The sequence below is a fragment of the Dendronephthya gigantea genome, unplaced genomic scaffold (genome assembly GCF_004324835.1).
Source record: "Dendronephthya gigantea isolate DGI-Jeju-01 unplaced genomic scaffold, DenGig_1.0 000001F, whole genome shotgun sequence".
Classification (NCBI taxonomy): Eukaryota; Metazoa; Cnidaria; class Anthozoa; order Malacalcyonacea; family Nephtheidae; genus Dendronephthya; species Dendronephthya gigantea.
Genome location: NW_021163011.1, coordinates 5,456,574 through 5,480,735, shown reverse-complemented (window position 1 = coordinate 5,480,735; position 24,162 = coordinate 5,456,574). Strand labels below are relative to the sequence as shown.

The following is a 24,162-nucleotide window of genomic DNA, read 5'->3' as shown; positions in this document are numbered from 1 at the left end:
AGCAGGTTTAATAAAATCTAACGAAAGCCTCGATATGCGGAAAAGACAGCCAGTGACTTATATAACTTCCCATCATGTGGCATAACAACTAAAAGTCTAAAAAAGACAGAAACCTCACGACATTTCAAGAAGTTTTTAGCTATTACTATATATAAGTATCAGTTTAGCTATGACGTAGCTACGTCTGCTCCTAGGCCTTGCATGGTCCTATATTAAAAATAATGATTTTCGATTCGACGGCACGCTATACATACGATTATCGTTTTGTGAGGAAGCCAATAGCACGCAGTCGAAAATAAATAGTTATTTAAACATTTTTAGTCTTTTATATATAGAATCGAGCCTATGTGCCTGCTATCATTGCATTGAATAAATCTTCATATTGATCTGATCGCCATGTTTAAATTTAAATTATATATTTACTCCATATCATCTTCAGCATTAAATATGTTAATTTTTGCTACTGACAATGGACGTGCATGCACAGCCTTGTTATCGGTTCAAAACTTAATTGATTATCACGGTCTGATATTTTCTTGGCCAGAGTCAAACATCGCTCTTTCCCATACGCCAAAAAGATGTAAGGAATAGATAATTTTGAAAACAACAGGTATTGTAAATCTTAAGCCTGCTTATATCAAATAAGGAGGATGTTTCGCAAGTTTTGGATGAAACCAAGACGTGTTTTAATTGACCGTAATGCATGACATTTTACCAGAATGCATTGCGGGCATTAAGAATGATTGACTGAAAAAAGATGGCTAGAAAAACTCCTAATGACGTGAAATTTTGACACAGCGAAGAAAATAACTTCCTGTTTTATGCCTGTCCTTTATAAAAAGGACGTCAGTTCGCTTTTTTAAACGATTTCTGACCGCAATGCATTCTGGTAAAATGTACATCCGCCATCTATTTTGTTATGCTCAATTATAGTGCATATACGAAAGTGAAGTCATGCAAAATGCATCTTTCAAGAAGTACAGTCCATATGATATGACTATAGACTAACCTAAAGCTAGATTCAGCACAAGGCGTATATATATATATTAGCTTATCTTAACATATTATTCTCAATGTGTGCGGCGAATGAGTAGTGTAACTGTGTGATGCTTGACATACAGAAAGTTGACAACGAACCGCAATCATTGCTTCATAATAAGTCCAATTAAAAAATGAGTAAAATAATTTGACTGCTTGCGTGCGGAGCCAGACTGCATGCGTGCTTATTACAACTAATTAATTTAAATCAGCCTGTTTATAACGCGACAAAATCCCTAACTCTACCCTAAAGCTGAAATTTGATGTTTCTTAAAAGATGATTATAAACTTATCTCATATCATGAAATTGATCACGACTTCGAAAATGACAATCACAAGTAATTTCAAGACTGGCGCCATAGATATTAATAACGCCCATTGCAAGATATCTATAGTTTTGCAGGCGGATTCAAATTTGACCGTGCAACGATTAAAATTTCTACGTTTTATATAATTCACAATTAAAAAATTCAAAATCATCCGCACAGCCAGCCTATTCATTCAGTTGTTTCACATCGCCATCGGTATCATTCATTTAAAAATCATTTAAAACTGTTTCCTCTAATCCTCTATAAATAAATGAATTCAGTTCTTCAAGTTTATTTGATTCACCAAATGTATGCATACTAAGATGTACGAAAAATCGAAAAGCGTTTGTCATTTATTATTTTATTTCATTGGCCTACTATAACACACAATTACAGATGATATTGGATATTTCCGTACGTGCGTGTGATCTTACATAAAATGCGTAATATAACTTGAAAGCAGCCCTTAACCTTTTACGCAGTGCCAGTTAATTCACATAATTTATATGCAAGAAAGATATTTAAAAAACCGCTCGACAGCTATAGTGTCAGTTGAGCAACAGCCCCAAATTTTTGTTTTTTACGCACAGATCAGATTAAGTGCGGTACATATGCATAAATATTTTACCTGAAACGCTAAATTCAAATCTTAATGGTCTTAAAGAACATTGTTACTCATGTTTATCTAAATCCCTAGCATGTACGTATACGAAAAACATGTGGCATGTGCAGTTAATGCATTATAAATTGCATGGCACTCAGTGTAAGTCAGTGGGCATATGTTTATGTTAAACATCCCGCATTATTGTAAGACTGACAAAACACAATTAAATGTGTGCTCCGAAGGCACGGATGTATATCATAGGTATCAAAAAGCAGACAACGTTAAATTGCGTTCTGTTTTTGAACATCAAAGAATATTGAAAATTGAATTGCCAGAGGTAACTATAACGGTAGGAAACATCATCATTTTACTTTAATGCTCAGGCAAACGTGTTTTGATGAAGAGTTTTGTAAGAGATTCGTACATTGATAAACGTTAGATGAGTTATGTGGTTGATGTGGTCACGCGTGCAGAACAATACCAATGGTCGAATTTAGCCTATATGGGCACGAAATCAAGGGATAAAAGAGGGTCAGCGTGACTTGCTGCGCGATCCGTATACCTTTCGGTTCACTAATCCTGGGAAGTAATTGGTTTGATTTTGCCTAACCTAGCTCGCAGCGTAGTGAACCAACTTCTATGCGACCTCTATCGAACTTCTTGCGAGACTATATATATTCTGACTTTAGATTCTATACGTTTGATTTGAAGCATAGGCGCCAAAATCCTTCATTATGATATACCTATGTCATTGATGCAAGGCTATACTACTTCGTCATGCAGGACCTATTTTCCAAACAAAATTGCTACATGCAGCTGCGCCGGGTTTTTGTTTTAAGAGGTTAACAGTCAGTCTAATTATAGAGTTACCGGGGCTCTTATCTAAACAAACAAGTTAATTAGTGTTGCCTTATGGCAAATCGAATGTTCGTTTATTTATAAAAGGACATCGTTGACTTGGCGTATAATTGCTATATTTTCAATTTCACCTCAATTTATGGTTTCACATTTTAGAATAAATATTTCATATACAGAATATAATACAGATTATATACAATATACAGAGTATATATGCAGCCGAGAAACAACTCGACGGAAAAAAGATTTTATCTTGGTCTATATTTAGTCTATACTTCTTCTAGCCGCACAAGAAATGCATGCTATTCGAACTTAATTCAGTTTAATCCTTTCACGATCCTTCCTACTGTTTTTACTGACTACTCGTATATTATGATAGTCTCAGGCGGTGCAAAACTCGGCCTGCAAATGTACGTATAAACGTAAATGTGGGTGAAAATACCGGAGAATTTGGGGCGGGAACTCTCAAAGACAGCTCTAAATTGATAACTGAAGACTGAAGTACCTTTATATATAAGCAATTACTTAGGTTTTTAAGGAATATGATTGTACAAAAAGCATTTTCAATGAAAAAATATTCTCAAACGGGAATGAAATCAATTGCGTGCATGCTATATATTTCAGTCTTTAGCTACGGGCACTCCGCGCTGAAAGTTTCCACGCTTGATCATCAAATAACGTGAATCAAGGAATTGAAACAGTTTAGATCCATAAGTATGGGTCTTGGGATACTAATTCGGATATAGATAATACGATAGACAAAAAACAACGTATGCTAGTTAATTATGAGTTAATTAGCCCTTCTCATGATGACTAATTGATTTAGAGCATTTAGTGCGTTTGCGCGAATCAGTCTACATATTATACATATATACAAGGAGCTGATGAACCTTTCAAATGATGTTAATTTGTAACATTCTAGAAGCTTGTGTAGAAATGGAGTTCAAACAATATATTCTGACTGCAGCAGTGCTTGGATTTATGCAGAAGATGACGCGTACAAAAGCTTCCAGCTGCTCAACTAAAGGTTAAGTTGTATATTACAGGAATATATCAGGGGTATATTTATTGTCATCGTGGGAGAGCCATATAAGCTAATTTGTTTTGTCAAACAATACAAAATTCGGTTAACAGATGGCTGCGGGGCACTATAATAAAAGTTAATAAAAAGTTTATTATATGGCATAAGGCATGTATTTGTACTTGAAACAAACAAGAAATGCACACATGCATGAATTCGTATTAGTAGCCTGGTACGCATTTGATACTAAACAAACTGACACAATATTGAATTTTTTAGTTTACCTAAACTGTCTGGAGTCTTCTTATCAATTTTAAAATCATTTTAATTTTCTCTTAAGCATTTGTGCCTTTTTCATTCAGAATTTCTCTGTTTTTCATTCTCGTAATGGATGGCCAGTAACGCCGATCGAAGCTTGTTGAATCATCAATGTTGTTGTAACTTGTTACAGCAACATTGCATCGTGATTGCATCAACATGCATTGATGATTTAACAAGGTTCAACAACCGTGTTAAGAATACTGTTCTCAGGGTGCAGCACATCATTGTTCACCCCGGATGGGACAACCTAATCAATTTTTGGCTGTATTAAAGACCGCGAACTCAAAAATTGTGCATTATACTTCATGTAAAAATTAAGCCTAGACGATTACGTACCGCCTGCCACTGTGATCACCTACCTCCTCCCCAGATCCTACCCCAGCGCTATCTGCCTGCTGCCTGTCGGGCGATTTATGTTAATATGTAATATTTGATCAAATTCTTATTTTCACTACACAGATATATCATGGAAATACAAAGTTGTGATAGGCCGACCTTTTCGTTATCACGGTGAATGGATTTTAGCAAATTGCACTGTAAATAGTGCAAACGAGACAAGACTTAAATTTGAAAACAAAACTCAAGTTGTTGACGGAAAGAAGATTAAAATGGCAGCCAAAAATGTTTTCAATATAACTAATTTGAATAATACTGACCGAGGATTTTACCACTGCAGTCTCTGCGACAAAGAAAAAACCGTATTTAATTTGCATATTTATTCAGGTACAGTACAAGGGCGCCTATAACTAAATTAATCTACGACCTCAAACGTGACTTGTCTTGACTCGAGCGTACCCGGGATAGTGAGTAGAATTTTGGAAGTTAAACGGGTTGACCTCTATAGTGTCTTGTATGTCTCTCATGGGCTGTATGTCTATATTCCTCTTCTTCCTTTTCATGTCAATTCATATCAGTACTGATCATTACAGGAGTTTTGTTTTTCCCATCTCCAGTAGTAGACCTCTATAGGCCTAACCCTGGTCAAACCCTAATTAATATATTTGTAATGCAAATGCATGCAGATATGGTGTAAAGACCTTCATAAAAACCCTTCAGTTCTGATGCATTTCGAGGGCAAAGCATGTTCCGAATTGGTCAACTGCATGCAGATGCAGCCTTGACCATTCGAAACTTAGGATGTTTTTCTTTGCAATTGAGGACGAAAATAAATTTGAAAAAATATATACTGACTGCATATAAGAACAACTAAAACTTTGTTAATGACTGTTTTCAATTTTGGAGTCCAGCGTTCTTTTTGGACTGCACATGTGGAATTCGTAACAATTTATTTTCCTCATTTATAGTTGGAAAAGCTAATCCAAAACTTGTTGTAATAAAAGACCCGAATAGGGCCTTGTATGATTTAAGAAGTAAAGTGAAGTTAACATGCGGCTTCCTTAACGCTAGCGCGGTTAACATCACATCAAAAATACTGAGCGGAGAGAGTTATTATGCTGGCTATAAAATAAAATGGAAGAAACGTTATCCAAATAAATCAAGGACATGGCAGACAGACGAGCGCTCCGTAGATATCGGTCCACTGGATTCCGATGAACAATGGGAGTGTAAAGTTACCCGTGAAGCGGTTGAATATCAAGCTTCTTATACGGTTGACATAAAAGTCAGAGGTAAATTATATAAAAAAGGTATAGCTAAATATATTCATGACATTCGCAAAAACGTCTAGGAAACCTAAGAAAATTGATGTTTTCTGGGACAGTTCAAATAACTTGGTGCGGTGAACCATTTTCTATGGCTTCCATCCAATTTCATTTAGGCAAACCTTCAGGCTATGATTGTTTATTTTATACATCCAGTTATATTTGTGCATAAGATTAAAACGAATAGCTCGTTTTCCAGAAACGAGTTGAAACAAGTTCCAGGGAATAGCAGATTGATACTTATCATACGTCCTCGTGCGTCTCAAGATCTGACATTTCTAATGTTTTCAATTTTGCAGCCCAATTCAAACCTAAAATTTTTATCCCGAACTACAAAGAGGTGATCGCTATTAACGAGAAAGAAAGTTTTTCGCTATCGTACAATGTATCATCTTACCCATATTCTGCGATCAATTGGTCAAGATCTGAAGACAATGGGAAGTATGAAAAAATATATTCCTGTCCGGGGTCAGATAGCCGAGCCAAATGCAAGATTTCCGACCAGTACGAGGGAAAAGAAAATATTACAAGAACAATATTTGAAGTAAAAAATCTTCAATTTCCTCAAGACAACGTGTCCTACATTATTGATGCAAGCAACAAAAAGGGAAAAAATTCAAGAAAATTTCATTTACAAGTCTTGGGTAGGGTGATGTTCATTAAAACATATTCATGCAACACTGTATATACAACTCCTAATGCGTGCCTATAGTTTATCCGTCGTGTTTTGGTCGCGTCAAATGCATTTCAAACAATAGGTATAATGAGATGATAACAAGGCTTGTCATCAGTCATCTCATTTCATTAGCTATTGTTTGAATTACATTTGACGCGACCAAAATGCGACGTATAAACTATTAATTAGGCCTAATTTGGACTGATCTCCTTTCTTACAGTGAAACCTGAGATACAACTTCAGCCGGTAGATGTCTTCAGGAAAGGAATGATTATTGACTGTAAATTGGCGAGGGCGAATCCATCGGAGGTTACATATACCTGGGAATCGTGTGCCAACTGCGATAAAGATGAAAACGCACGGTGGAAATTTATATCACGTGATAGGTCGTTAAGAATAGAGAACCAATTGTTATCTAAGATGGAGTATCGATGTACTGTGGCAAATGCCGCTGGCGAGAATTCTGCAAAAACAACTGTTGTCAAGGATCCAGAAAGTAGTAAGCAATGATCGACCACTCGCACCTGTTGTAGGCCTAATAATTAATTTCATTATATACACTGATACACAAGCCAGATCTGAGGTATGATGCAATTTCATTAGTTGGCTACTAGACAGATATTAGCTCATATCTGTCTAGTAGAGAAAGTAAACAAAATGGCTGAAAGATTTGGGGAGTTGAGTGAAATAGAAATTCAAGCTTTACTTGATAATAGCACACCAAAATGCACTGAAAGGGCGACAAAGTTTTTGTATATAATAAAACAGTTATTCTGCTCACTCTCGTCATATATGGCCGATAGCCAACTCGGCGCTACGTGTCTCGTGGGCTATCAGCTCATATACGACTCGAGTTTGCAGAATCTGTTAAATATATACCGAAATCGACAGCAATATGTCGAACAATTAAGTATTCACATGCACTTCCAAATTCAATGGTTAGCTATTGTGCTAGTTGTGTAATATTTTTTTCAGTCTCCTCTACAACGACAGGATCGATGAAAATTTTAATATTCACTCTTGTTCCAAGTGGGATGGTAATAATGGTCATCGTGATTGCGATAAGTTTTGTGTTGTACAAAAGAAAGAAAATTTATGGTGGTTTTTACCTCTTCTCATATCCTCCCATACCGGACTACTTAAAGGACTTGGATGTAAATGGAAATATTCAGGAACAGCTTCAAAAACTGCCATTTATACCTGAATGGGAGTTTCCAAGAGAAAAGATAAGTTTTTGTAAGTATTAGAAACTGTGTACCATATATTGAACTGAGGAGTGAGATTAAGATGGATTATTCGTTTGAACGGGCAGGAAAATCAGGTACTTGTTAGAATTTAAATTAAACCAATCGTTCATCAACAGTACTGAACGTAATTTACTCAGTTCAGTCAGTTGAAATGGTGCAGTCAACCATCGTACTTTATTTGTTAAATAGATTACATATTTAGTAATGTAGTTAATTGACATAGCCTATAATTTTTCGTTTCAATTAAGCAAGGAATATTTATTATTTTTTGAAAATATAAATCCTCGATGACCTTGGTTTACGAACGTCTTCGCCAAACCTTGTACATAACCCGCATTCTTCTCTCAACCTTTCTTAGTAAGTGAACTTGGCTCTGGTGAATTTGGAGTAGTTTGGCTTGCAGAAGCAACTGGTATATCTGCGTTTCATCCACGAGATATTTTAAAAGAAAGAGAAAGTCGACGAAGGTTTTCCCTTTTCAGTCGAACGTCAAAAAGAAATAATTACGTCTATTGCAAAAAATTGACTAAAGTTGCTGTTAAAAGACTCAAAGGTTTGTGGCGGAATCGCTAAATGCATTACTAAAACGCTAAACTTGAAATTACTGTTTGGTAGTGATTCCCGGGAGGGCGTCAAAACTGTCGAAAACGTTACGGCGTAAACGGCTAGCTGTTTCCAAGTTCAGAAAACTGAAAATAAATGGTTTTAAGCTATACTAACAGCTTAGTTTGCAGTTTGGTTTCGTTTTCTGCAGTGTTAAGGATTTAGAAAAGGAAAAGACACCAATGTTCATTGTGACACCAATGTTCATTCACATAAACAAACGAAACGTACAAACAAGCATACATGTTATAGTCTCATTTGCGTAGTGTTGTTGATTATTATTTATAATTATTAGTTTTTATTATTATTTACTTGTCTAAAATAACCGCGCTCATTGCAATAGAAAAATGGGATTGGAACAAGCTCATTGATCTACAATCTGAGCTGAAGATTTTGATTCATGTTGGCGAAAACGAGAACATTGTAAACATCCTGGGTGCGTGCACCAAAGGTCAGTGTTGAAGAATATATCATATTTAACAAGCTATAATGATCCTGAATTAATCCCTGATTAGAGAAACGATGGCGACAGGGGCGTCGGAATTACAATACTTTGTGTTGTATTTTGAGGTTTAATGACCTTTTTATTGTTAGAATTCTGTAAATCTTCTCCCAGAGTGCAGGATATGGCATTTAGTGTTCCTATAACCTCGTAGAAAGTTGCGGGCCCCTCACTTCTGGCGGCGTTCCAACGCCCCTGGATGACGACCGTAAAACATTTTATCAAAAAGATGTACGCAGTCGGGCATTGGGAATTGGTTCTACTATGAAATTATAGCAAAACGAATGAAAGAATGAAATTTGGTACTTTATAAAGTATACACTATTTATATAGTGTCCACCACAATCAATAAGTAACAAGAAAAAGCGAGGAAGCTTAAAATCAGATCTAAGTTCCTGTATCAGCGTTGTCAATGTTTCTGTGTAGCCTATACTATATTTCAGGCATCAGGAAAAGTTACCTTAAAAAAGATGACCCAAATTTCAACGTTTCACTTCCGTAGGCAAAAGTTCAAACCTGTGGATAATAATGGAGTACTGTCCATATGGAAATCTCAGAGAATTCTTACGAAGCAGCCGCAGCAGATACAACATGGAGGAAGATTCTCTGACAGCAGACCTTTCCCAAGTTATAGGACCGAAAAATTTAATATACATTGCTTGGGAAATTTCAAAGGGAATGAGTTTTTTGATTTCGAGAAAGGTATAAAAATTCACTCCTTTAATAAGTACCTCATGTCATTGCTATAGGTAAATGACAGGGACGATAAAAGCAACAGCTTATAGTGATGTATAACACATGCATCGTCATACTGACATTTTATCATATAACAGGATCATAGAAGAGGCCAGGAAACTGTTTTATCTTTAATTTGGTCAGGATCAAGCTAAGATCCGTTTTTACTTATTGACTCGATCGCTTGCGACGGTTACGCGCAGAAATTTGTCACGCACGCATGAGCATGCGCAATTCACTCTTTATACAACCTTTCCGATGTTGCAGATTATTCATCGCGATCTAGCCGCAAGGAACATCCTACTTGGACAGGGATATACAGCAAAGGTTGGAGACTTCGGGTTGGCCAGAGATATCTATAAATATCAAGAATACTTAAAAAAATCATCGGTAAGTTTGCTTATGATTCATGCATACATACAATAAATTCAGCTAAAACAAAAGTGTCATATAAATTGTCAGTTCGGTTGGCATATGGATGTCCTTACTGACGAACCAGGCAAGTTTCAACGCTGAAGATATACTTTACGTACTCTAATTGTGATCAGAAATATGTCCAAAAGGTGGTGCATGTTAATTTAGCCATTATTAATTAAACGCACCTCAACTAAATGAGCAGTGCTGGGGATCTGCTGCATAGTTAAATTCTAGTTAACTCCTTAACCACAGTTAAAAGTTAACCAGTCTTTTATGCAACTGGTCTCAGTTTATTATAGGTAATGCCAATATAAGCCCCGTTTACACTACACTCGATTTATTGGCACGGCACGGCTAAAATGGGTACCTGTGCCCATTTCATCCGCGCCCGGCCTTTGTTTTGGTAGCCTGAACACTAGTGAAATTGGGCACGGGTACCCATTTTAGCCGTGCCGTGCCGATAAATTGACTGTAGTGTAAACGGGGCTATAATATATGCATGTTAAACATAGATTTAAATAATGCTATCGTTTACAGGGATTGGTTCCTCTAAAATGGATGGCAATTGAATCAATTAGAGATTCAATATACACGGAGAAGACAGATATGTAAGATTTAGTTGCTATACATGCAAGTTCAGAATTTACATACATGCAGGGTTGTCCCCAAGAGTCTATTGTCAAAATTTAAATGCTTTAAAACCACTCTTCTAAAGCTGCAGGCGCCATGTCTCATAATTATAAAGATCTGCAGCAGGGCGGTTATCTATCTATAATAGCATGTATTTAGTTAACCGCTCTGGGACCGGTTGTATTAAGCCCAAAGGCCGTTTAGCTTAAACGGTGGATAAGTCAAAATTAAATAACACTCTTATACATCTCTCTTAAATGAGTCAACTTGAATATTATGCACTGAATATGTAGTTGTAAACAGTATCTTTGTATTAAGGTTAAAAAAATTTAATTCGGTTGTTGAATAAAACCCTGATCTTTAGTCTGCACGTGCGTGCATGTAATCCCGATTAACTGTTTCTAGTTACACCGGAAGAAAATAAAATGAAATGATAAAAAATGATAAAACGTACTAAGTATTATAAGCCAGCACATGTTATGATATAGTATTATGGTGTAATACCATATTAGTAAAAACGAAAATGAACGCATGGTTTGAAGTGAATATTCACGCAATTCGAATTCAATACTAATTTTCAATAAAATTCGGTCGCCCTCGGTAGAACAACTACCTATATAAAATAGAGAAAAAAGTACTTCTCGATGTTTCGGACTTTTTTGGTAGTTGTTATACTGCATTTTTCTTGAGGATAATATAAAGTTTTGCTTCATCTTTTAAGGTGGTCATTTGGTATTTTACTTTGGGAAGTTTTCACGTTAGGTGAGTAATTTGTAATGTACATTAATCAACTCTTTTAAAATTCGGAGCGTCATACGCGTGTGGCCTGAAAACCACATAATTACCATTATATAAGAATGATGAATTGCGTGGAATAAAAACCGTGCATTCTAGGTGGAACACCTTATCCAGGAATGGATGTTAATGACGTATATCAATCATTGTTGAATGGAAAACGAATGGAACCACCTATGCATTGTCCGCAAGAAATGTAAGTCTTATCACAACCAATGTCCCGCGTATTCAAGCTAAAAAATGTGGATGCTATTAGAGCATGGATGCTATTAGTTTAGCTGAATAATTGAATGAATCTTCATCCGACTGCTGCCTGGCCAAACTGACCCAGAATATGCATGTTTTATTTCCCATGCACCTCTCGATTTTCAGTCCAATGTGGCACGGAAGTTTGTTGGAAATTTGCATGACGATGAAAATTTGTAAATATATGCCAACTATAGGCATGGTCGCGAGGAACCATCATAAAATGTTTTTAAACCTTTATTTTAAATTTCTAATATATTTCTAGTATATGTTGCCGGTATCGTTAAAGTTTCGGCGAATTCAATATTACTGATTAGAAACTGCATTTCTTTGATCAACTTTTGGAATAACGTTTTATGCATATATATTGAAGAATTTTGTTGATTTTGAACTGAAACCGTTTTTAGAGAAACACGAATATTGACTCCAAATGCTGTACATTTTTTTACTTAGTCATGTTTATCCTGTCTATTTGTCTGATGGGTCGATTACAATTGATTTCATCATTTGTTCGCAGTTACCCTATAATGTCAAAGTGTTGGGATGAAAATCCGAATTGTCGACCAAATTTTGAGGGTATAAAGAATACATTGTGCGACATCCTTAGTTCTGAGGAGATAGTGCAGGTACTTAATTGAACATATATATAAATAGTTAGTTGTAGTTTCATAATAATTATGGAAGAATATAATTTCCAAACTGCATGGCTTTAGCCTTTACACGAGCAATTTTTTTTAAGGAAATTTATTGACCTTATATAAGTTTTTTAACCAAATTGAATAATAATTCAAAGAGAAAAACTATATATAATTTGATTGTCATTTTAAAATTTACATTTTAAAATTTAACATTTAATCAGTTTCATGCTTTACATGCAAAGGGTTGGGGAAAGGTCTTATAGTAAGACGAGGCTTTGTTTTTCTCAGCAGACATCCCAACAGAATGCAACTGAAGACTTGGATTGTATAAATTCCCAAGGAGAATCGGATATACAAGATCATTATTTAAACGAACCATTCCTTAAAGTGTAAAATTTTAAAAATATTCGTTATATACCCGCTATATATATATATATTTATACATATTTCCAGGTGACATGCAACCTTAATGATAACGACTGTATATATATATGTGTTCACTTGTGGATATATATGTCAGGTGTTGTTTTATATGTTCTTCATACACAAGTACGTATAACCGGCTAACCGCGGGCAAGCAGAAAGTTCTACTTGACCGCAATGAGAATCGAACCCGCGACCGTCGCATTTCATAGAATGATGCTCTAACGTCTGAGCTACAAGGCCAAGTTGGGAACGACGGGCAGTGATTTTACTTAAGTTATTATTGACATTACGGAGTTTCGTCCTTAAATATCGTTGTGCAGTTAACTCTGCATTTGCAGAATTAGGTTCGATTCCCACCGCGGTCAAGTAGAATTTTCTGCTTGCCCAGTTGGTTATACTTGTGTAGAAGAACATATAACACACACCTTGCTTGCAGCTACTGTATATAAAAAAAATACATGCACTCTAAGTTAAAATTGGTCATATTCTATATATAGGTCCGACAAATTGTTCAAATCACCAAATAATTGTTAATTAATTTGAATTTCATGCACTCATATGGATAATATATATGAAAACAATGGAGTTGATGTTCGCTGGCGTAAAAGGTATTTTTTTTGCCCCACTCATTTATGCCCAAGAAATCAACTATATTACTATTACGTTAACTTTAAAGGGCATTCTCTGTATAAAAAATTATGCAATGGATAACCTTAATACTTCTGATTAGCTTATATCAGGGGCTAAAATATATTTCAGCCCGACAAATTTATCATTTTAGCCCGCAAAATACACCGCAATGCCCGCCTGAGTTAATATACACTGAATACACTGTAGTCTGTATATAACATACTATACGGTATACTGTTGCTTTATCAGTTTATCTGCCGAAAAAAAAATACGGAGAAAAAATACTTCTTTATTTGATGCGGACAATGGATCGCATGCAGGGCATCGTGCGACTAATTACGATAAAACCAGGGTTATCCTTATGGAAGCAAGAGGTTTTCCATAAGAAGGGATAAGGGTTTCATACTAAATCCTTTCGATCAGATGTTTAATGTTTCGAGACGACGTAAAGATTCAATTTAAAATTTAAATGCCATTTTAGAGAGAACGCGTTCTCCACGCGTGGCGGCAACGTCTTAACTCTCTCAAGCTTTCAAAATACTCTTTTTATATTGGTTCATGAATTTAATAATATATACTCGGACAAACCAAATATTGTTTGTCAGTGAATCCCGAATGAGCTGTACTATGATTACTATAGTGCATGCATATAATATATTGCGTTTTATCTATATATACGCGTGGGCGAAATACGCATCTGACACTGTGACAGCAAAGAACGTTAAGCGTATATAGGGCTTTTCCGCTTTTGACTGTGGTTTTATCTGATAGCTGTTGCCATATGTTCGAGTTATATGCATTCATGAGGTACAATGTCAAAACATATTGCCTAATGACAATGTATATTGCTTGATATCTTGAAAATACATGCGTGAACAAAATTTTAAATATTCCTTGGAGGTCACATATAATATAGAGTTCCTGCAAGAACATATAAAGCCTTTGCTATTAATGATTATGCGACAAAAGGTTCAAAATATCAGTTATATCTTTTTTTCAGTTTCAACACGTCAAAGATAGAAAGCAGAGGACATGCAAAGAGGAATTGATTGACATCGAAAAGGTATATTACTTAATGACAGAGAATAATCGCATGCGATGGTATATAATAGTGTATTTTCCATTAATGTTTTTTTCAAGATATAATTATCTCGTCAAGAATTTGCTTAGCCAGACTGAACCGCTATGTGTATGTCGGTTAGGAAGATGAATGGCGACACTAATCTACACCGCGCATATGCATTACTATTACATATAATATAGATGGGGCCAAAACTTTCGTCTTCTCATAACTGACAACATGGCGCAGTTTTTGTAAATTAGGAATAAATTGCCAATCAAGTAAATTATATGGTTAAACAGCACTGGATCAGCAGCTATATATAGGAATAGTTGATGTTCTGTTTCATGCAGGCTGCTCAAATTTCAAAAAATATATATTATAACTATATAAGTTCCAATATAACCAGGGAGCAGCGTGGCAGCGTCTTCAAACACCTTAGCATCAAATGTGGTATAACAACTGCCTAAAACAGACAAAACACTTCTCGACGTTTTGACCTGATTATATGTATGCAGAATTAATCTATAAACAAAGGTAGCTAAATCCGGCTTAAGAAATCTTACTATATGATAAACAAACGTTTTTATTGAAATAGATCTGGCTTAATTTTAGCTGTTAATTGACATTACCTCTGCACGCATGCGCTATAGGACACAGAAGCCAAAATTTATTAATTGCAATTAATATAGGACTATTTTCTCATTTCACACAATTTTTCCAAACTTCACATGCGGACATCAATATACAAACTTCATTGCATATGCAATCAAATACTGGTAACGTATTACTTTACAGCATCTCTAGAACTTGTGATCAATTTTTTCCAGATATATCTTATATGCATGTATATGTATACAAAGAGTATTAAAAAAATGCATGTTAAATAATATTTCCATAGTTGTGAGCGCGACTATAATTAATTAATATCTTTTTTGATGTCAAATTTTGTCGATGCATGGGAATATAAAGACAGAAAAAGTCCCCTTTTTCGCATGCATTAACGCCATGCATACAATTAGTAAATACGTTCAGTATCCAATATATAATGATCGCTGTGGGCGCCGTGAATTAAACAACCAGTGCTAGATTTTAGAACAATTAATGCATGAAGGACAATTTTATAGTGGTAAAATAAATTTTGATAGATTAATAACTTCATAATACATTTTTAAACTTTACCAGATGGAACAAACTAGCTACCATTAATACAAAGTCGCTATACATGTATGTATCGCAAAAACGTATGCGGTCCATGCAAGGAAACCAAAGGTATATTCTATAAAGCCTGCGATCAATTATTTTTTTCTCATTTGCATGCACGCGTGTTCTTTCTGTTGTTCAGGCTTGGTTATATTCCGTGCATGCATGAGGAAAATCATACGTATATAGGCAATATGCCAATATATCTTATCTGCATAACTTGATATATCGACATACAATATGACACGCAATCCATTTAGCTAATGCAAACAACAAAGAGTTTTCTCAATAAATCTATATACATCTTTCCATCTGTCCATTTATCTATCAATGGCTTTCAAGAAATGCATGGAATAAGGCCACTATTTGCAGAAAAGGGGTATAGAAATCATGCATGTCTATATTTTTGATATAATATCAACTATATATGATGGTTCTCAACTCTATAGAATTTCGAAACAGCAACATTATATATTTCGGATAATTTTTTTCTCATTTGTGTCTTAATTAGCCTTTATTATGCCGGCGTGATTTTATCTGCAAGTGTATATGCCCATACATTCTGTATAATTTCAATATATATTTTCAAAAATGATACACTACATATTAACAACATGTAGCTAATTCTAGTGTATATGGGGCCGCCATTGCACAGAAATCTTAATTCTTAAAAAACTGCATTTTTGAGTAGACAAAACTGTAGTTAACTTTAAAATACAGATTCTATAGTTATATAGTTAAACCTGTCATTAACTACAGTTAACTCTACTTATTTATCACTAACTGATCATATTGACTGATTGCACAAAAACGCCTGCCAATAAGGGCCCTTATATAATCACGAATTTGCCGAGGCTGCCTTTTTTAAGCGTATACAGGGTGTCTCAAAGAAAAACGCAACACTTAAATATGCAAGAACATTAATACAGCTCTAAAGCGCAATAGATAAGCACCTCTGGGAATTGAAAATGGCTCTTAATCCTTCATTTAAAATGCTAAAAGTAATTTTAGCTGAACTATGGTGCAAACCCGAACAATATTAATATTCTTGTATATTTAAGTGGTTGCGTTTTTTGTGGTTGCGAGACACCCTGTAGAATAAAAAACCATGCTTACTGATATATAGCCAGCGAATCAAACGTGTATTTACTCATTCCATATATGGTATAACGAAAGTATGTCATTCATGGGCAACAGCGAAAAGCCTGATCTATCATAATGTAACTCCTTGTCGATCAAGTATTTTACGCACATTAGATCGCTAAAATTAGGTTACCATTTTTCTCATATACACCCTAATATACAAAATTCTTTATTAATTGTTTCACTTTCTAGAAGCTTTGACTTTCTTGTTATAAAGATATGAAGTCCATAAGATATCTACTGACTGCTGGGGTGCTTACATTTATGCAGATGTCATATGCAGAAGTTTCCAATTGTTCAACTCGTAAGTTAACACATATTCTTTGTTTTTAAACCTCTAAAGAACTGCCAAAAGCCTGCAGTTAAGGGAGAAATTTGACTACGAAATTACATTTGTATGCATGATTTGCCTAATTTATATGTATCATATTAACTAAAATAATTTTGCAGCTGATAAAATAAATAAATGGTCTTATTACCCATCTTCGATTTTCATCCTGTAGCTATATCCTGGAAGAATTCAAACCCTGGTGACTTTGATGTATATCGTTTTCGCGGAGAATGGCTATTGGTCAATTGCGCTGTAAATACTGCAGACAACGCCACTCTGATACTAAGGAAGGAACCTCGATCCACCACATCAGAAATCACTAGAGTAGTTGACAACAAAAAGATAAAAATGGCAGCCAAAAACGTTTTCAATATAACAAACGTGACGATCACTGATGAAGGACGTTACTTTTGCAATGTCTGTAATAAGAAGAGGCTGCTTCACCTTTTACAAATTATTAAAGGTATAATTATTGCTTAGCTACAGTTATAATTAAGACTCACGACAGCCTCACTGCAACAGAGGCAAAAAGAAACAGGGGAACTGGGGATTCTAAATCATTTAGACATCATGTGTACATCGTCTCCCTGAAAGCCTGGGACACCACAGTACGAAGACGTCGACTTATGGATGGAAATGCAACTGGAGTTTATAAAGTAGCAAATTCACCTTTTTGGAGGCAGAAACCCCATACGATTTATGTTTCTCTTGTTTAGGCAATGCTTATCTAAAACCTTCTGTAATAATAAAGCCGAACAGAAAATTGTATGATCGCAAGAGTATAGTGAAATTAATATGTACTTTTCAAAACACCAGTGGCAAAGTCTCGAGCAGAAATCGCAACAAGTATGTTATTACATGGTACAAACTTTTTTCAAATGGATCACAGGTTAAGCGTGGCAATGACTGGGAGATGGTGCTCGATCCACTGAAAACCGATGAACAATGGAAGTGTGTAATATCTCGCACTCCAGTAAACTATCACGCTTCTCAATTGGTTAACATAAGGCTCAAAGGTATAATTTCAAAATCATTTCCGAATTGTTTTATGAACATGCTCAGGGACGCCGGAACAGGGGGGAAGCAGGGGCAAGAGCTAAGGGGGGAAAGTTGCCCTTTCATTTTCGAGGATTACATTCTATATGGAAGTGCCACCAGCGTGCATCAAGAATCGGACAATCGTCTGGTGCCAAAAACTCTGAAATTAGTGAGAAGAGAAAAGACGACGTTGCGAATTTCTAAAGACGATGAAGTTCAAAATACTCTTTATTATGCGCCGCTACAGCTCCCCCCCCCTTGCCCCCGTATCGCTCCGGCGTCCCGGAACTTGTTAGAGTAAAACAACACTTTGAAACCTTTTTAAAAGCATTTAATTATCTCGTGTAAGATTGTCATCAGTGCAGGCCAGTGCCCAGCTATTAACCAATCTAAGTTATCTAACTGCGTTTTTTGACTGACCTCTCAAATAGTAAGTGCAATTGATGAGTTGTAACTTATTATTAAAATTTAAAAATTGCCTTCAGGCAACTAAATTTTCTTTTATGACTCACTTATTTTCGGTCCTAGATACTTAAGTTTTTATTGTGTCGGAAGGACGACGTAAATTAATCAAATCATTAATTTGCAGAGCACCGTGTATTAGTTTTAAGTGAAAAGAAATGTTTTGTTAGTTTTATGTATGGGTGAGGGTGTCTTGATTGATGATATAAATATTAATTTATTTTACCAGCACAGTTCAAACCCACCATATATGTCAGGAATTACAAGCAGGTGATGGTTGCCAACGAATCAGAGCATTTTTTACTATTGTACAATGTGTCATCGTATCCAAAATCTGTGATCAAATGGTCAAGATCTGAAGATGGAATAAAGTATGAATTAATATACTCCTGTCCCGTGTCAGATAATGGTAACAGCAGCTGCGAGAAATACTATGGAAAAGAAAGTATTACGAATACAAGATTTGAAATCGAAAACCCTCGATTTCCTCAAGATAATGTGTCTTACATGATAAATGCAACCAACGACAACGGAAGAGTTTCAAAAAAATTTCATTTACAAGTCTATGGTAAGATAAATGAGAGGTTGCTGGATGTTGGAAAGACAAATGTTTACTCAACACGACATTAGAAAGTTTGTAATAAGTCAACAAGTTTAAGTCAAATGTAACGGATCGGTTCCATACATAATATGGAACCATTGGAGAGTCGTGTATACATAGAGTATAGTGAACCATAACGCTGTTAAATATTTAGTCATGCAGTTATTCGTTTGTTATTGAAGTGAAGAGCCATAGGATACAGGTATAAGCGATATTCTAATACGACAGTTATAGTGATAGTATATTTTTAAAAAATAGTAATTATTCAAACCTTCCGTTCTTGATTTTATTTTTTCACAGTGAAACCTGAGATACAACTTGAGAAGTTACATGTGTTTGAGAAAGGAATGAATATCAACTGCAATATAAAGAGAGCGAATCCACCTGAAGTTACATATACTTGGTACTCCTGTGGCACTGGTAAATGTGGTGAAAGCAACGCCGAATGGAACTTTGAATTACAAAATAGTTCGTTAAGGCTTGAAACACAAGCAGTTTCGAAGATTAGATATCGATGCGTGGCTAAGAACACTGCTGGGCAAGATCAGGCGGAAACAACTGTTCTGTTCAAGTCGTCAAACAGTAAGCATTGCATGATATTAGGAACTCCACTCTCAACAACATCTTTTCGAAATATGTTACATGAAGTTTAATTGGCTTATTAGAGCCAATCAAACTTGACATCAGGCCTTCCCGCGATATGTCATTATGAGAGAAGTCTTTTTATTGGTCACATTCATGGTGCTTTCACGTTTGAAATATTTAACTTATATGCTACAACATATTATCATATTAAATAGCATTAGAAAGTCGAAATTTGTTGTCATCTTACAACTAACCAACTTACCACGGTTACCCTCCACACCCCCTTGGGTTCTCAAGAACGTTTTGGGACACCCTGAAGAAATAATGTTGCTATATTAACCATTTCTTTTTTATCAGTTTTATCAGTTAGTTTCATCAGCATTCAATGAAATAAATAAATTTTACAGATATCGACACCAAGTCATCAAAGAACACTTTGATGTTCTTTATTGTGGTTCCAAGTGGAATAATTACCATTACCGTCTTAATAGCGATAAGTTTTGTGTTGTACAAAAGAAAGAAAATTTATGGTGGTTTTTACCTCTTCTCATATCCTCCCATACCGGACTACATAAAGAACTTGGATGAAAATGGAAATATTCAGGAACAGCTTCAAAAACTGCCATTTATACCTGAATGGGAGTTTCCAAGAGAAAAGATAAGTTTTAGTAAGTATTAGAAACTGTGTACTATATATTGAACTGAGGAGTGAGATTAGGATGGATTATTCGTTTGAACGTACGGGCAGGAAAACCCAATCTTGTACCTAACCCGCATTCTCATTTCGACATTTCTTAGTCAGTGAACTTGGCTCTGGTGAATTTGGAGTAGTTTGGCTTTCAGAAGCAACTGGTATATCTGCGTTTCATCCACGAGATATTTTAAAAGAAAGAGAAAGTCGACGAAGGTTTTCCCTCTTCAGTCGAACGTCAAAAAGAAATAGTTACGTCTATTGCAAAGAAGTCACTAAGGTTGCCGTAAAAAGGCTGAAAGGTTTGTATACAAATAATAGTGGTTTTATGACCTGAATCATATCGTACCATTGCTTTTATATGATTAGAGATAATGTCAACAAAATAGGAAGGATTTGGGCATTAAATATAGGACACAATCCCGTAGAATGTTTAATATAATAATAAATTTACTTCGGTTGCGAATCCTTGGAGAAAATCAGGAAGAAGATTTTAATTTTTTCCTAAAATGAGATTCAGCCGATTTTATTTTGTTAAATGGGGTTCGGATTAATAACGTTTCCTCTCTAATTCTAAATCTACCAGCAAATACTTGGTTTATTAAATATCGTTTATTAAATTTAACGATTTTTCCGATGAACTACAACTTCTAACGACGATTGCTAAATTTTTCTTTTGCGATAGAAAAATGGGATAGAAACAAGCTCATTGATTTGAAATCTGAGCTGAAGATTTTGATTCATGTTGGCGAAAACGAGAACATTGTAAACATACTAGGTGCCTGCACCAAAGGTTAGTCTTTTCAATAATTCCAAAAATTAAGGGCAATATTGGTTTATTGCCTTAAAAAATGAGCATGAAAAATGAGAATTGTAAAAAAATGGATGAAAAGATAGAGTCGCGCATTTCATGCATATACGACAAGACGTATAACATGATAATATTCTTTCAGTATGATTCATGATCAACGTTGCTGGCTTTGCTATATATAATGTATCAGGGCTATAAGTGGCCTCCGGGACAACATTTCTGTCCGGGGGTTGCTTGCTGTGACCTGTGTGGTGCTATGCAATATATACACTTCATACTACATATATAATCATTAAAATCGACCTAGCTGCAGCTGCTGCATGAGTAGGCTTATTGCGCTCGAATATGATGCAACGTTAGCGCCCAGTAAAATTCAAGGTCAAGCGGCAATCATATACAATAATAGCTACCACCTCCGTTGCCTCCTCCGCAGGCGCTAGGGAGCATTTCGGCATATTTGCCCGAAAAGAGCCTGCGGAGGAGGTAGCAATAATGGTATATTTAATCCATTCCTGGCAGGTAAAAGCTCAGACCTGTGGATAATAATGGAATATTGTCCATATGGAAATCTCAGAGAATTCTTACGAAGCAGTCGAACTATATACAACATGGAAGAAAATTCATTGGAGACGGATCCCTCCCAAGCCATTGGGCCAAGAAATTTGATACACTTCGCCTGGGAAATTTCAAAAGGAATGGATTTCCTAATTTCGAGAAAGGTACGTGCGCTCTTTTATATATATGTATATATATTGATATTTAAGAAACCTGCCGTTTTATATCAGTTGTTAGGACGTAGTAGCCACTAAGCCACTATCTTTACATTTGTGGGTGGGGTTTTAAAGTACAAGTTCAACTCACAAGACATTTTTCATGATTTAGATCATCCACCGTGATCTGGCCGCAAGGAACATCCTACTTGGACAGGGATATACAGCAAAGGTTGGAGACTTCGGGCTGGCCAGAGATATCTATAAATATCAAGAATACTTAAAAAAATCATCGGTAGGTTTTGGCGGGACGCAAGAGCCCATAACGAAAGGGTGTTGGCCTATACCAACGTATTAGATGTTGAGCTGGAAGGAGGCAATTTGGGAAGCGACACGCGATGTTAATAATTACACTTAATGCTTATATAAGCTGTGCATGTTGTATTCAACGCAGTTACATTCACCAATAGAAAGTGCATGTTGCAGATCATTTCAATCATTATTTACAGGGATTGGTTCCTCTAAAATGGATGGCAATCGAGTCAATTAGAGATTCAATATACACGGAAAAGACAGATATGTAAGGTTCAATTGCATATGGCAGATATAAAGTCAAGTTTAGTTTCCCTATATATTGCATGTGTTTCAAAATTTTTCTTATTCTTTTAGGTGGTCATTTGGCATTTTACTTTGGGAACTTTTCACCTTAGGTGAATAATTCAAAACGTTTATTGAATTTTGTTAAATTCTATAATATAACGTAAAAATGATTTTCCATTTCTTCCTTGCATGTATGCTTGTATAGGCGGAACACCTTATCCAGGAGTGGATGTTCTTGAAGTATATCAAACATTACTGAATGGAAAACGAATGAAACCGCCTGTGCATTGTCCGCAGGAAATGTGAGTTTTACCGTTATAAGATCGTGAGGCCTAGGTTATACTTCGCATTTTGGTCGCGTCAAACAATAGATGCATGATGAGCTGATAAACCACACTAAGCTTTGAATTGCATTCGACGCGACCATGCATAATGCGAGGTATATAAACCTAGGCTTAAGTGAAGTCCGCAGTAAAGACCTGCTCAATCAGCCTAATTTTGTTTGTAAAGTGGTGTTCTTTCACATACGAGAAATATACAAACTGGTGCATGCTTTTTGTTTACAGTTGCATGATAATGTTAAACTGCTGGAATGAAAATCCTAAAGATCGTCCTGATTTTGCAAATTTGAAAAATGTGCTGCACGACATTCTTGGTTGTGATAAAGCGACGTCGGCGGTATGTCAGGAAAATTTATATTCTTCCAGTCGGGAGTCTGCCGCGAAATCGCGCTTAATTCCGACATGCGTATACTTGACCGTCTTTATAAACTGATCACGCATCCATACCAGTAAAAGATGCATGTAACATCAACACTCCTTCTCCACATGCAGGCATGCAGGCGTTTCATAATACTGCGAGCGGCGGGAAAATAACATCTACAGATGACGATATATAATTCTTCTTTAGGAAATATATTAACTATAAAAAATTAAGCCAAAAAAAGTGCGGTTCTGATGGGGTAGAGCAGCGATCGTGAATGCATGGCAATTATGATCTCCGACTGTTCTTTTCTCTTGCAGGAATCTCAACGAAATGACCTAACCAATTCAGCTAGAACATCGGATTCAGTATTGGATGTAAACGATCATTATTTAAACGAACCTTTTCCTAAGCTGTAATGACTAATATATTCTCCTAAACTCTTTCAATTCAAATGATCATAATTATAATTATTATATAAATTCGCGGTCCGGATATTATATTATATATATCTTTTATGATAATATAATGTGCACATGCATGCATGTCAACCATTTTGGTGCATATAGTGCTAACCAAAAATGTTTTTTCTATAAAAATAATATATATAAGAGCATATTCTATTACTGTGAGGCAACTTTTATTCTCAGTGAATAGACATTTCTCATGCATAATGACGTCAAACACAGAAAGCCTGGGATTGGCCACGCAATGTATATACTATATATACAACGGGCCAATCAAATTTCGTCTAACACTATAGACTTTCCGCGTTTGACATCAAAACGAGAAAGGCCTATTCCCAAAATGAGATACAGGAGTCAGTATAATATAATTAGCATAGTTCAAGGTCGTCAAGGGTATTTTCG

General features: G+C 35.6%; 2 protein-coding genes and 1 long non-coding RNA gene across 3 annotated transcripts; all 3 read left to right on the top strand.

Annotated features, from left to right (window-relative positions):
* The first annotated feature begins 2,212 nt into the window (after positions 1-2,212).
* LOC114524047 lies at positions 2,213-4,799 on the top strand. Its single transcript, XR_003687068.1, has 3 exons — positions 2,213-2,299; positions 3,731-3,835; positions 4,610-4,799. It is a non-coding gene; the product is annotated as an uncharacterized LOC114524047 (long non-coding RNA).
* A 203-nt stretch (positions 4,800-5,002) lies between these two features.
* LOC114531011 (platelet-derived growth factor receptor alpha-like) lies at positions 5,003-11,616 on the top strand. The gene is made up of 12 exons (XM_028552645.1): positions 5,003-5,018; positions 5,455-5,778; positions 6,111-6,299; positions 6,381-6,455; positions 6,708-6,986; positions 7,463-7,723; positions 8,093-8,287; positions 9,342-9,541; positions 9,842-9,964; positions 10,529-10,599; positions 11,343-11,383; positions 11,516-11,616. Exons 1-12 carry the CDS (start codon positions 5,003-5,005, stop codon positions 11,614-11,616), a joined length of 1,875 nt encoding a protein of 624 aa, XP_028408446.1.
* Positions 11,617-12,700: 1,084 nt separating this feature from the next.
* Positions 12,701-23,724, top strand: LOC114529830 (fibroblast growth factor receptor 2-like). The gene is made up of 16 exons (XM_028551442.1): positions 12,701-13,334; positions 14,357-14,419; positions 16,955-17,066; positions 17,266-17,556; positions 17,810-18,109; positions 18,823-19,161; positions 19,495-19,776; positions 20,187-20,447; positions 20,578-20,772; positions 21,156-21,263; positions 21,801-22,000; positions 22,164-22,286; positions 22,501-22,571; positions 22,661-22,701; positions 22,797-22,893; positions 23,614-23,724. Exons 3-16 carry the CDS (start codon positions 16,982-16,984, stop codon positions 23,633-23,635), a joined length of 2,415 nt encoding a protein of 804 aa, XP_028407243.1. The 5' UTR covers positions 12,701-13,334; positions 14,357-14,419; positions 16,955-16,981; the 3' UTR covers positions 23,636-23,724.
* The last annotated feature ends 438 nt before the right edge of the window (positions 23,725-24,162 follow it).